This window comes from Doryrhamphus excisus, linkage group LG11, assembly GCF_037039965.1.
Source record: "Doryrhamphus excisus strain RoL-2023G ecotype Guam linkage group LG11, RoL_Dexc_Guam_v1.1, whole genome shotgun sequence".
NCBI classification, from domain to species: Eukaryota; Metazoa; Chordata; class Actinopteri; order Syngnathiformes; family Syngnathidae; genus Doryrhamphus; species Doryrhamphus excisus.
Window position 1 is genome coordinate 16,930,327 of NC_136367.1, and position 14,998 is coordinate 16,945,324.

At 42.7% G+C, this 14,998-nt stretch overlaps 1 protein-coding gene across 1 annotated transcript; it reads left to right on the top strand.

The window, feature by feature from the left end:
• Positions 1-108: 108 nt before the first annotated feature.
• Positions 109-5,714, top strand: rpn1 (ribophorin I). The gene is made up of 10 exons (XM_058068878.2): positions 109-476; positions 1,100-1,164; positions 1,247-1,553; positions 1,632-1,841; positions 1,918-2,110; positions 3,010-3,109; positions 3,188-3,326; positions 3,464-3,583; positions 3,906-4,151; positions 4,929-5,714. Exons 1-10 carry the CDS (start codon positions 234-236, stop codon positions 5,109-5,111), a joined length of 1,806 nt encoding a protein of 601 aa, XP_057924861.2. The 5' UTR covers positions 109-233; the 3' UTR covers positions 5,112-5,714.
• The last annotated feature ends 9,284 nt before the right edge of the window (positions 5,715-14,998 follow it).

A 14,998-nucleotide genomic window follows, 5' to 3' on the forward strand; every position in this document is an offset into this window, starting at 1 on the left:
TATCAATCAATATCAAAGTGTTAAAAGAACAAAAACCTAATGACAAACTACAGTCGCCAATCGGTTTCATTTGTTCTGGCTCAGAACTAACCCCGTGACGTCATCACGTTTGAATGAATGAAGCGTCATCTTTTAGCTCACAGAAGAGCAGCGCGGTGGCCTTTCTTTGCTGCTCAGCTACACCCCGTTATTGAACGGTCCTGACAGCATTTGCCGTCTGAATCGCTTCAGCCATGGCGAGAAGGTGCCTCCTCGGTGCTCTGCCGTGTCTTTTGGTCGCACTGTGCTCGGCGGCCGGGCCCGGGACGGATATGTTGGTGAACGACGAAGTCAAGAGGACAGTGGACCTGAGCACTCATCTAGCTAAGATCACTGCAGAAATCACCTTGGCTAACCACGGACGATATGCCGTCCAAAGCTTCATATTAGCCGTGGAACCGGATCTTGCACCGCATCTGGCATACGTTGGAGCCTCGGTGAGCTTTAAAGAGTGACTCCGTAAATACAGCATTACCGCGACGCTTTGCTAACCTGCTAGCTTGAGTGCTACTCCATAGCAGAGCAGAAAACACTGTCAAACACTTTACTTCTGTCAAACGCGTGTATCTTCGTGTTACGTTTCAGACCTGTGTTATAATAAGTTGCATTTATGCATTAAACCACACCTATTAGCAAGTAGGTGCAACAAAGCACACCTATTAGCAAGGGGATGCTAACGTTAGCTGTCTGGCAGGTTTTGACCGACTCGTAACCAAATCAACGCGTGCACCGTCAACCGCAGATTATTTTTTTAATTGTTCATACTGTTTATTAACAATGCTTTTGAGTGAAGTACTTATTAATCACTTGGAATGCAATTTACAGAAAGCTGACTTCCGCAGCCGTGCACGTTTTTTCTGTTAACTGAATGACACGTATGCGCTGGGAGGAATACTTCCGGGTGCGACTGAGCAGAACTTCCGCCCACTTCCTATCTATAAACACGATTTAATGCTTTGTAGGCTTAATGAGCGCTTGTACTAAGACATACTGCTTTTGGTGTGGTAAAAGCTTTCTCCGTCCATCTCAAAACTTTTGCAAAATGTATATTTTTCCGCAGGTCAATGATGATGAAGAGGAGGATGGCTCACTTAAAATCCAGGAGACTAAAATTAACGGCATAAGGTATTACACCATTCTCAATGTAAATGTCTCGTTTTCATATTTAGCATCATCGTTGTTGATGGTCACGTCTGCTCACTTGCAGCGGGGACCTTTTCAAAGTCACTTTGCCATCCAGCTTGTCTGTGGGTGATCAGATGAAAGTCAAGGTGGAGATGACGTTCAGCCACGTGCTCAAGCCCTTCCCCTCGCAGATCACTCAGGCCGAGCGCCAGCTGGTTGTCTTCCAAGGCAACCACTACTTTTACACGCCTTACCCCACCCGCACTCAGACCACACGCGTCCGCCTGGCATCCAAAACTGTGGAGAGCTACACCAAGTTGGGGAACCCCAGCAAGACGGATGAGATCATCGAGTATGGTCCGTTCAATGATGTGGCCTCATTTAGCGAGGTAACGACTGACGATTTGTAGGTGAAGCTGCTAGAAAGTGGAACGCCGTTCTCACTGTGCATGTCATCTAATGTCTAGGACACCATGAAGATCCACTTTGAGAACAACACCCCCTTCCTCACTGTCAGTAGCATCACTCGCACCATCGAGGTCTCTCACTGGGGCAACATCGCTGTGGAGGAGACCGTCGATCTGCGGCACACTGGCGCCGTACTAAAAGGCCCGTTTTCACGCTACGATTACCAGCGTCAGTCAGACAGTGGGATCTCGTCTGTTAAGTCCTTTAAGGTGTGTTTTCATACTATCTTATTATTGTCCATTGCCAAAAATGAAAGTATTGACTGATAATAATTCTTCCCAACAGACTATTCTTCCTGCTTCGGCACAAGATGTCTACTACAGGGATGAGATCGGGAACATCTCCACCTCCCACCTGCAGGTTCTGGATGACTCGGTGGAAGTGGAGGTCAGGCCTCGCTTTCCTTTGTTTGGTGGCTGGAAGACCCACTACATCATTGGGTACAACCTGCCCAGCTATGAGTATCTCTACACGCTCGGTGAGTCCTGGTGACATGTTAAGCTTGCACACGCGTGGAAAAATCATATTGGTGCTTGTGTGCTTCAGTATGTATGAAAACGGTAAACAAGAGGTCACATTTTTTAAAAAATATGTTCATAAATCACACTGGTTAGTGGTTGAATACATCCTATTATTAGTAAAGATATGTGGACATTTAGCAAATTGTACACATTTTGCTTAATTTCAGCATAATGGCTAAATGAAGTGAAATACAAATACATTGAAGATGTGGTATTCTGCATTGATCACTAGGTGTCGTAGTTGTTCCTACAACAGGTTTTTATTGCTATAAATCAGTGGTTCTCGATTATTTTCTGTAACTCCCTCGGATGTGACAGCAATTAGTTCTTTATTAAGCATTTTTCTTTACAGTAGTGCAAATAAACTTGTCACATTACATAGAAACATTTCATAAACAAACAACATCGCATGTGCAACACAATGCATGATTAGCCTTAGCTAGTACAGCAAACTGTAAACTAACGCTAAGAAACTGAAACGAAAATACAAAACACATATACTGCACCTTAATAGCTGCACACATGCCATAGGAGGGAATTATAGAGATCTTTGTTAACTTTTAGCAACTATTAGCTTTTAAGCTCTCAATAGTGTGGCAAACAACGGAGCTTATTTTCTACAGGTGTGGCGATTAAACATGTACGTGCGGAAACGACGATTTTACAGACGATTAGTTCCGCCTCATTAACTTACATGCAGCTAGGTAGGAACCAAAAACGAAAATAGGCAGAAACTCATAAATTCATATGTTGGTAGGTCTACACTAACATTGAAAGTCTTCCCCACCTCTAATAACGTAAAGTAACATATCTAGTCTTTTTTAATTGTGTGTTTGGGAATAATTGCATCTTTTAGGGGACCAGTATGCACTGAAGATGAGACTGGTTGACCACGTCTATGATGACCAGGTGATCGACTCCATGACTGTGAAAATCATCCTGCCTGAGGGGGCCAAGTGAGTGCGTCACACAGTATGTGCCGCAGATTTTTTTTTCCTGGAGCGTATTTGCTCATTTCTGTCATTTTCTTTCAGAAACATCCAAATGGATACGCCGTATAAAATTGATCGCATGCCGAACCAACTGCACTACACATACCTTGATACCTTTGGTCGGCCAGTGCTGGTGGCCACCAAGAACAACTTGGTGGAGCAGCACATTCAGGATGTGGTGGTAAGACGTTCCCCAATGGAAAAGTGCAGAGATCCTGAAATAAATTAAAAAAAATAATAATTTTCCAGTTAAAACCTCCACCTCTGATAACAAAACGGTAAAATCACTCCCAATTGGTCATCTTTTGTCGCTTGCAGGTTCATTACAACTTCAATAAGATCCTGATGCTGCAGGAGCCGCTCTTGGTTGTCAGCGCCTTCTACATTCTCTTCTTCACTGTCATCATCTACGTTCGCCTGGATTTTGCCATCACAAAGGTTGTTTTTGTCCCCTTTTGTCTTTTCTTAACCCTTTAGAGGTTCTAAAAAACTGATGTTATACTATATTATTTTATATTATTATAAATTATATATCAATTCCCCCCACCCCCTGCAATCCGTGTCAGATGAACCTTCCCACAGCTGTAAATGTTTCAACTAAAACACCACTTGATTTAGACACCATTATATCACATGAACTGCGAGACATCCTGGTTGAAAATGGGAAAGTAGCACCATCTAGTGGACAAAGTTTTTTTGTTTTTTTTTTCCCCTGGAAAGAAATCATCACTTAACCCTGACTGTGTTCTTCTTCCTTCAGGACCCTGCTGCTGAAGTACGAATGAAGGTGGCCTCCATCACAGAGCAGGTTCTCACCCTGGTCAACAAGCGTCTGGGTCTCTACCGACACATGGACGAGGTGGTCAACCGCTATAAGCAATCTCGGGACACGGGAGCGCTGAACAGCGGTCGGAAAACCCTAGAGGCCGACCACCGCGCTCTCACCAACGAGATCAGCTCACTGCAGGCTCGCCTCAAGGCTGAAGGCTCCGACCTGGCAGATAAGGTGAGTGGCATTTGTATGTTTGTAAGCATGAGTGTAGAGCAGGGGTCTCAAACTCAATTTACTTGGGGGGGGGGCACTGGAGCTAGGGTCTGGGTGAGACTGGGCTGCATCAGGTTTTCAAAAAAAATAAACCGCATTTATAAAAACAAAAAAAACTTGGCTTTGGTTCCAATTTTCTACAAGAAAAGCTCTGATAAAAATTCCACTGTTCTCAAATATCTTACTTTTTATTTTTCTACACAAAATAAGATGAAAAATAAATAAACAAATCAAGAATAAAGAAAATCAATCAGTAATAAATAAATATAATAATAATAATAAAACGGCAAATAATAAAAACAAATTAGTTTTTCCAGATTAAAATGAACAAAGCATTATTAGAGCCCTGTAGACATGACAAAACACGACTATAGTCACATTTATACTCTTTTTATTTACAACATATTGCGCAACTGCAGGGTCTTGAGACACATGCTAACTCGCAAACTAGAGAGCTAGCGACCTAAACGGTAGGCCGATAGCCAAAAACTTACCACTTCCACACGGATAGGGAGGATAACTATTAAGTTATTTAACCTTTAACATGAACATTAATCAAACGTAATAATTTTTTCTGGGTACATGATACCATACAGCATCCATATCAAACTTGCGCGGGCCGCACTAACATTAAACTTTCATATCAAGGCGGGGGGCCTCAAACTAGTGCTGCGTGTTTGAGACCCCTGGTGGAGAGTGACCGCCGATGTCTCATCCGTTTTTTTTTTTTTTTTTTAGGTCGGGGAGGTCCAGAAGCTGGACGGCCAGGTCAAAGAGCTGGTGTCTCGTGCCAGCCAGGAGGCGGAGCGGCTGGTGGCCGGCAAGGTGAAAAAGGAGGCGTACATCGAGAGTGACAAGACGCTAGCCAGCAAGAGACATGAGCTCATCAGTCGCATCGACAGTCTGCTGGATGCCCTTTAAATGCACCACGCACCTACATCATCATCATCATCATGTCTAAGTATGACAACCCTAGTAAATGTGACCAACATGCTTTTTTTTTATTTACATCCTGTACAGCCAGTAACGCGTCATCTTGTGGTCACAATGAGTTTATCCAAACACTTGTGCCTTGTCATACTGGATCAGAGTCAATTCTCTTCTCGGCTTTGTTAGCGTTGTCACATATGCTCAGATTGACGTGACATTTTCATGTTGATCTCGCAACCTTTTTGGTTTACGTGTTTCACCGTTTGCAAAAATGAATAAAATGTTCTCTGTTATGTCTTTTCTCACATACCAAATTGTATGTAAAGATTTTCTGAAGTGGTTGGGTGTGATAATGGTTACTTTGATAATTACCTCCATTTTGCACTTGCTATTTTTCTATTTGCCCCTGACATGAAAAATTTTAAAGCTCTGATTTTTTTTTTGTTTGTCTGGAACCATGGTGTTGTCATTTTCTCGGCTAAAGTCTTTTTCTGTATTTAGCGTTTTTTTTTTCACTATGAGATTAGGTTATGTGAGTCAAGACATAACATGGAAAGCTGTCACATTTGAAATAAAAAAATTTGGAGAACAAAATTTGGAATTTAACATGTTTTTTGTAACATACTAAGATTACAATAACCTGGTTCACCACAGGGGGGCGCCGTTGTGCTAAAACAGATTTTTGTCATAAAGCAATAGTCTTCTGGAGGAAAACATTAAAAAATAAAAGCGTCAACCTCTTTATAACTACAGAGGGGCTTTCCAAAACATTGTAGTAGTCTTAATTCAGCACCAATCAAAAGCTTGCATGCATTCAGCAAAGCGACCGACCTGCAGGAGCCCATAGAGGTCAGAGTGAGGTCACAGCTTTCCCTCTGAGGTCATCATGGGTCCCGGCCAGTCATTTCCTGTTCCATAGTAACAGGCCCCCTTCCCCTCACAATACTAATGTTAACATATTGTATGTGCATACAATAATCATTCTGAAAGTACACAGCGGGGGAAAGCAAAGACAATGTCTGTTAGCGCTGATGCTCGGTTGCCGTGGAAAGGCCGACACAATGGCAATTTTGTTTGTGCATGAGTGGATATTTGCAGCAGTGGGAGGTCGCTCAGACTTATTCTCACAGCAGGCGGACCGCTCCGACACACGCACCTCAACTCCAGGGGACTATCCGACAAACCACTGAGCTCATGTCTACTTTGCTGCACTGAACTGATGCTATCAGGGCTGTGATGACTTAACTGCTGGCCATAATACTTATGGGGGGGGGGGGCGCTGTGGCAGAATAATGAGCCAAATGTGCGATGGCGAAAAAAAGTAATAACTGGAAATACTTTTTAGAATAACAAATGAGGCGGTCGAGTGGTTAGCGCACAGACCTCACAGCTCGGAGGACCAGGGTTCGATTCCACCCTCGGCCATCTCTGTGTGGAGTTTGCATGTTCTCCCCATGGGTTTTCTCCGGGTACTCCGGTTTCCTCCCACATTCCAAAAACATGCTAGGTTAATTAGCGACTCCAAATTGTCCATAGGTATGAATGTGAGTGTGAATGGTTGTTTGTCTATATGTGCCCTGTGATTGGCTGGCGACCAGTCCAGGGTGTACCCCGCCTCTCGCCTAAAGACAGACTCCAGCACCCCCGCGACCCTCGTGAGGATAAGCGGTAGAAAATGAATGAATGTTCCGGGGCCACAAGTGAGCTGGAGCCTATCCCAGCTGACTTTAAACAAGAAGCGATGGACACCCTTGACTTATCATCAGCCAATCACAGTCCACATAAAGTATCACCTACCATTCACAGCTATGGACAAGTCAGCATCTATAATTAGCCTAAAGGGGGGGGGGGGGTGAAATTTGGTGGCGGACATTTTGGTCCTAATACAAGCCTCCTCTTGTTGAATTTTTTTCCCCAGGTCTTGTATCAGAGGCTGCCGTGTACCATCACTCCAGCAGGGACTGACAGGAGATCAGGTGAATTTTATTCGCTAATTGGGGGCAGAGCCTCGGGGCGGATTTGATGTCATGGCAGCAATGCCCAATTTGCCAAGAATGTGTCCCTTTGCATAAAATGGGCCCTCCCATGGACTGTGGGGCCCCTCTGTTGTGTTGTCTCTCCACCCGGGCCGGCCCAGGAGAGTTAGTTACCGTAGTCACCGCAGATCCTTAATCGGCCCAGTCCGCCTCTGCCTGTGTTGGCTTCCTGTGAAAAAGTCGCATCACATGACCACTTTGAAGAAGAGCAAGCAGTCGAATCTGTCAGGCATAGAGAAAAAAAAGAACTGTTTAGAATGTATATACGCAAATCATACACTATAAGGGCCCCGCAATCCATGGACTGCCCCATTATTGCGCAAGGGGGGGCGCATTCTCGACAAATGCGCAAAGGACATCAATCGTTACAATGGGGCACAGAGCACCAAGAGAGTAGTCTCAATGATGGACAGCACACAGCGGAATAAGAGAATAAAAATGCAGAACGTGCCCACTCACCTGTCTTTGTTGGTGTAATGGTACAGCTGCTACCTATTAAGTCAGAGGGCATGGGTTAAATCCAAGTGTTTTTATTCATTCATTCAGTTTCTACCGCTTTTCCTCACAAGGGTCACTGGGGTGCTGGAGCCTATCCCGGCTGTATTCGGGCTAGCCAGCCAACCACTGGGCACATATAGACAAACAACCATTCACACTCACATTCATACCTATGGACAATTTGGAGTCACCAATTAGCCTAGCATGTTTTTGGAATGTGGGAAGAAACTGGAGTACCCGGAGAAAACCCACGCAAGCACGGGGAGAACATGCAAACTCCACACAGAGAGGGTGGAATCGAACTCAGGTCTCCTAGCTGTGAGGCCTGTGCATCAACCACTCATCCACCGTGCAGCTAATTCAGTTAATTTTTTATTTTGTGCTAAAACATATTTATTCATCAATATTTATAAAAAGCTGAAAATAAATAACGGCTGCATGGCGGTAGAGTGGTTAGCGCGCAGACATCACAGCTAGGAGACCAGGGTTCAATTCCACCCTTTCTCCCCGTGCATGCGTGGGTTTTCTCCAGGTACTCCGGTTTCCTCCCACATTCCAAAAACATGCTAGGTTAATTGGCAACTCCAAATTGTCATAGGTATGAATGTGAGTGTGAATGGTTGTTTGTCTATATGTGCCCTGTGATTGGCTGGCTCGCCCAAACACAGCTGAGATAGGCTCCAGCACCCCCGCGACCTTCATGAGGAAAAGCGGTAGAAAATGAATGAACATTACCAGCCTATATCACTTATATAGCATCATGTCCTCTTTTACTCAGGCTGGCAAAGATGCTGAGTCAGAAGTGCGGAACTTGATTAATTGATATCAAGAAGTTGCCAGGAGCCTTCAAGCTAATATCAAGTCCTTCCCAGTTTAATATTTTGATGATTTGAGGCCTTGCAGCCATGTCCTCTGGGGTCCAGGATGTGATTACCGTTCGCAGAAGAAGGGCGGTTTATCTGTTGGCGTCAGTCGAGCAAAAAGACTGTTTAAACCGGAATTCATGTGCAGCACTGTATCCTGATGTGGCGTGCGTGTGTTTAGGGTGGATGGCGGCTTCACTGCAAGGTGTTGGACTGCTTGGCCCATGTGGTTGAGCTGCAAGGTGCCTCTCATGCGTGAAGCTGATTATTATCTTCCTTTTCCTGAAGTGGAGTAATGATGTAGAGCAGGGGTCTCAAACACGCGGCCCGCGGGCCAAATGTGGCCCGCAGGACACTAGTTTGAGGGCCCCCGTCTTGATATAAAAAGTTTAATGTTAGTGCGGCCCGCGCAAGTTTGATATGGATGCTGTATGGTATCATGTACCCAGAAAAAATTATTACGTTTGATTAATGTTCATGTTAAAGGTTAAATAACTGTTAATAGTTATCCTCCTTATCCGTGTGGAAGTGGTAAGTTTTTGGCTATTTAAGTTTAAAGGAAATAACTTGAAGGCTACCGTTTAGGTCGCTAGCTCTCTAGTTTGCGAGTTAGCATGTGTCTCAAGACCCTGCAGTTGCGCAATATGTTGTAAATAAAAAGAGTATAAATGTGACTATAGTCGTGTTTTGTCATGTCTACAGGGCTCTAATAATGCTTTGTTCATTTTATTCTGAAAAAAAATATGTGGTTTCTTAAGTTTTTATTATTTGCCGTTTTATTATTATTATTATTATATTTATTTATTTATTACTGATTGATTGATTTTCTTTATTCTTGATTTGTTTATTTATTTTTCATCTTATTTTGTGTAGAAAACAGTGGAATGTTTTATCAGAGCTTTTCTTGTAGAAAACTGGAATTTTTTTTAATTTTTTTGTTTTTAATAAATGCATTTTTTTTTTTTTTTTTTTTTTGGAAAACCTGATGCGGCCCAGTCTCACCCAGACCCGAGCTCCAGTGGCCCCCCAAGTAAATTGAGTTTGAGACCCCTGATGTAGAAGAGTATGCTCTTTCTTTATCTGCCAAAAAATAATGAATATGCAAAAAAAAAATATATATATATATATATATTTATATAGTCATACGCTGTTGTAGGTTAATCCACAAGTCTTTGACTTTGTGACGCGGTGGTGATTGATTACACGGAGCCCTCACCTGCAGCTCCCTAGCTCCTTCTTAATCTTTGTGTTGTTGAGAAAGCGCACACATATATACACACACACATATACACACACCGAGATGTGCAAAGAAAGCGAGAGAGGCAGAAGTCACCAGTCAGGGAACAATATCCTGCACTGGAGACCCTTCAGAGCACGCTCTCATAAATCACCGAGACAGAGCCACCACCCTCACTGTCACCGTGTTATTATGTGCACACACACACACACACACACACACACACACACACACATATTCGGGTCCACACGGCTATGACACGCACTCATTCAATCCTTCTCACCCTGCATATAAAAGGATGTCAGCGAAAAGGGGGAAACGTGAACCGAAAACCCCTCCCCTCCAACACAAACGTTGGTCTGGCTCTGCTTAAAACAAACCCTTCCTCACAACAGCTCCTCTGTGTTCGGCGGCCATTCCTCAGTGACAGGGATGAGAGGTTAGCGATGGATGAAAGCCCTGCCCCCTCAGGTACCAGCCTCCATTGCAGGTGGCAGGTGTGATCCGCCCGCGTGTGGACACACGTGATGGCAGAAAAAAAGGGGGATAGAGGGGGGGAGGACAATGGGGGCGCCTATATGGCCCTTGTTGCAGCTGCAGGAGGCGGCCAGGAGCAGAGCTGACAGACGCCACTGACAGACAGGAGGAAGGAGCGCATGGGATGGAGATGGGACTTTCAAGCGGAGTCTTTGAGACTTTGGTGTGGAGAGACGCATTCTTGTCTGGTGTAGAGGAGGAGGAGGCGGCGGTGAGGGGGGGCGGGATGCCGAGCGAGCAGACAAGCATCAAAGCCTTGCTGCCATCTTTGCTCCGGATGCGGATGTTTACACACAAATTGTCCATAGGTATGAATGTGAGTGTGAATGGTTGTTTGTCTATATGTGCCCTGTGATTGGCTGTCCACCAGTCCAGGGTGTACCGCGCCTCTCCGGGTACTCCGGTTTCCTCCCACATTCCAAAAACATGCTAGGTTAATTGGCGACTCCAAATTGTCCATAGGTATGAATGTGAGTGTGAATGGTTGTTTGTCTATATGTGCTCTGTGATTGGCTGGCTCGCCCGAAGACAGCTGGGAATGTGGGAGGAAACCGGAGTACCCGGAGAAAACCCATGCGTGCACGAGGAGAACATGCAAACTCCACACAGAGAGGGTGGAATCAAACTCGGGTCTCCTAGCTGTGAGGCCCGTGCATCAACCACCCACCACCGTGCAGCTAATTCAGTTAATTTGTTATTTTGTACTAAAACATATTTATGAACCAGTATTTATAAAGAGCTGAAAATAAATAGCGGCTGCACGACGGTAGAGTGGTTAGCGTGCAGACATCACAGCGAGGAGATGACAGTTCAATTCCACCCTTTCTCCCCGTGCATGCGTGGGTTTTCTCCGGGTACTCCGGTTTCCTCCCACATTCCAAAAACATGCTAGGTTAATTGGCGACTCCAAATTGTCCATAGGTATGAATGTGAGTGTGAATGGTTGTTTGTCTATATGTGCCCTGTGATTGGCTGGCTCGCCCGAAGACAGCTGGGATAGGCTCCAGCACCCACTGCGACCCTCATGAGGAAAAGCGGTAGAAAATGAATGAATGTAAATAAACATTACCAGCCTATATCACTCATACAGCATCATGTCCTCTTGAGAGAGACGCATTCTTGTCTGCCGTAGACGAGGAGGAGGCTGGGGGGGGGGTGTTGGGGATGGAGAGCGAGCAGACAAGCATCAAAGCCCCTTGCTGCCATCTTTGCTCCCGATGCGGATGTTTACACACTTTTACTCCCAAGCTCTCGCCTATATCTGAGCATGCTGATGTCAACCCCCCTCTCGGTGTGGATTTGTATCGACGAGACAGTAATCCTTTTCCCTTGTCGCCCTTGTTTGCAACTGTCCACAACTCCCACTAAAACCCGCTGATCTCTGCCACATGGCGCTCCATCAAAGCAGTGATGGTCATGCCTCTCAGGAGAAGTTTGGCCCCCCCCAAAAAAAAAAAAAGCCCAAGCCTGCATGGCTCATAGAAGTCCCTCGGTGCAGAGGATAAGCAGCAGATGAAGCTCTACTTTAGATGCATCACCCTGTATTGCATGACAGTCAGGGAGACAAGGCCGCTCTCTGTTCAGAAACACACACACACATTTCCTACTTTCTCTATCGGACCCGAGTATAGTGACAGGGGCACTTCCCATTAGCTGTGAGAGTGGCCCTCTCCTTTCCAGGGCAGCCAATTTCCCCTACTCCACAGCTGATAGGAAACTTTGATTGTCCACCAAAGCTGACGAGAGACAAAGAGATTTTTTCCTCTCGCAGTCCCACATATCTCGACATCGCATCTTTACTTCAAATCTCACCCTCCTCCTATAAATCCCCTTTTCCTCTTGATTTTTCTTGCATGAAGCAACATGCAACCTTTGGGGGGGGAGTCCATCACTGACGGCACTGACGGCTTTGATGGGCAGGAAGTTTCATTTCATGTGGCCCGCGTCTGCATCCTGTGACGCACTGTTTCGCCATTATTAGGCTGCGGTGCTACCTCCAAAGACTATATAATCAAAATTAGCTTGAAAAGCAGGATAGATTTACCGTCCCCTGACCTGATAATAAGCTAACACACAGACATTAGTGTCTAAATAGCGAGTAACACTACACCAGGGGTGGAGAAACTTTTTGACTCGTGGGCCGCATTGATTTAACAAAATTGGCGGGGGGGGCTATATAATATTTTACACGTATATTTTACACACATTACACATAAAAGTGTTATGCAATCTGCATGAGAGATTATTACTTTGAGATTATTTATTTGATGTAAAGTGTGTTATAAATTAAATGTATTATAATGATAATAAAAATCAAAGAAAATAATAATAGATTTATAATAATTAATAATACATTTATAATGATAATATAATTATAATAATAATAATAGGGACACAAGCACATAATATTTATTATTATTATTATTATTAATAAAAACAAAAATAAAAATAACTAATAATTATTATTATTTACGCACATAATAATAATAATAATTATAATTATATACAATATATAATATAATAATAATATTATTATATTTTTATAATTATTATAATTATTTATAATAATAAGAAAAATAAAAATTACTAATAATTATTATTACTATTTAAGCAAATAATTAATAATAATATACAATACATAATATAATAATAATAATAAGAATAATTACATACAATATATAATAATACTATTATTATATTTTTATAATTATTATAATAATTAATAATAAAAATAAAAATAAAAATTACTAATAATTATTATTATTATTTAAGCAAATAATTAATAATAATATACAATATATAATATAATAATTATAATTATTATTATTATAATTATTGTATTTTTATAATTATTATATTTTATAATAATAATAATAATAATAATAATAATAATAATAATAATTATTATTATTATTATTATTATTATTATTATTATTATTATTATTATTATTATTATTATTATTATTATTATTATTATTATTATTATTATTATTATTATTATTATTATTATTATTATTATGTGCTTGTGTCCCTTTTTCAAGGGGCATTTTGTAAACAACAGACCACATCAAATAACTAAATTGATAAAACAGCTACTTCAACCATCAAAAGGTCAGGTTGTATGTATGTTGAGAAATACTTTGGAAAAAAACAGGTGGGCCGCATTCCAACACTTGGCGAGCTGGATGTGGCCCCCAGACTGTACTACATAGATACAGTGAAGAAAATAAGTATTTGAACACCCTGCTATTTTGCTATTTCTCCCACTTAGAAATCATGGAGGGGTCTGAAATTTTCATCGTAGGTGCATGTCCACTGTGAGAGAGATAAACTAAAAAGAAAAATCCAGAAATCACAATGCATGATTTTTTAACAATTTATTTGTGTGATACAGCTGCAAATAAGTATTTGAACACCTGTGTATCATCTAGAATTCTGACCCTGAAAGACCTGTTAGTCTGCCCATTAGAAGTCCACCTGCACTCCATGTATCATCCTGAATCAGATGCACCTGTTTGAGGTCGTTAGCTGCATAAAGACACCTGTCCACCCCATACAATCAGTAAGACTTTAACTTGTAACATGGCGAAGACCAAAGAGCTGTCCAAAGACACCAGAGACAAAATTGTACACCTCCACAAGGCTGGAAAGGGCTACGGAGCAATTACCAAGCAGCTTGGTGAAAAAAGGTCCACTGTTGGAGCTATCATTAGAAAATGGAAGAAGCTAAACATGACGGTCAATCTCAATCGGAGTGGAGCCCCATGCAAGATATCACCTCGTGGGGTCTCAATGATTCTAAGAAAGGTGAGGAATCAGCCCAGAACTACACGACAGGACTTGGTCAATGACCTGAAAAGAGCTGGGACCACCGTTTCCAAGGTTACTGTAGGTAATACACTAAGACGTCATGATGTGAAATCATGCATGGCACGAAAGGTTCCCCTGCTTAAACCAGCACATGTCAAGGCCCGTCTTAAGTTTGCATATGACCATTTGGATGATACAGAGGAGTCATGGGAGAAAGTTTTATGGTCAGATGAGACCAAAATAGAACTTTTTGGTCATAATTCCAATAAGCGTGTTTGGAGGAAGAAGAATGAAGAGTACAATCCGAAGAACACCATCCCTACTGTGAAGCATGGGGGTGGTAGCATCATGCTTTGGGGGTGTTTTTCTGCACATGGGACAGGACGAGTGCACTGCATTAAAGAGAGGATGACTGGGGCCGTGTATTGTGAGATTTTGGGGAACAACCTCCTTCCCTCTGTCAGAGCATTGAAGATGGGTCGTGGCTGGGTCTTCCAACACGACAACGACCCGAAGCACACAGCCAGGAAAACCAAGGAGTGGCTCCGTAAGAAGCATATCAAGGTTCTAGCATGGCCCAGCCAGTCTCCAGACCTGAACCCAATCGAAAATCTTTGGAGGGAGCTCAAACTCCGTGTTTCTCAGCGACAGCCCAGAAACCTGACTGATCTAGAGAAGATCTGTGTGGAGGAGTGGGCCAAGATCCCTCCTGCAGTGTGTGCAAACCTGGTGAAAAACTACAGGAAACGTTTGACCTCTGTAATAGCAAACAAAGGCTACTGTACCAAATATTAACATTCATTTTCTCAGGTGTTCAAATACTTATTAGCAGCTGTATCACACAAATAAATTGTTAAAAAATCATGCATTGTGATTTCTGGATTTTTCTTTTTAGTT

Coding starts and splice junctions, on each gene's coding strand:
- rpn1 (XM_058068878.2), top strand. CDS start 234: ATGGCGAGAAGGTGCCTCCTCGGTGCTCTGCCGTGTCTTTTGGTCGCA. Junction 1,554..1,631: donor ATGTGGCCTCATTTAGCGAG/GTAACGACTGAC, acceptor TCTAATGTCTAG/GACACCATGAAGATCCACTT. Junction 4,152..4,928: donor GCTCCGACCTGGCAGATAAG/GTGAGTGGCATT, acceptor TTTTTTTTTTAG/GTCGGGGAGGTCCAGAAGCT.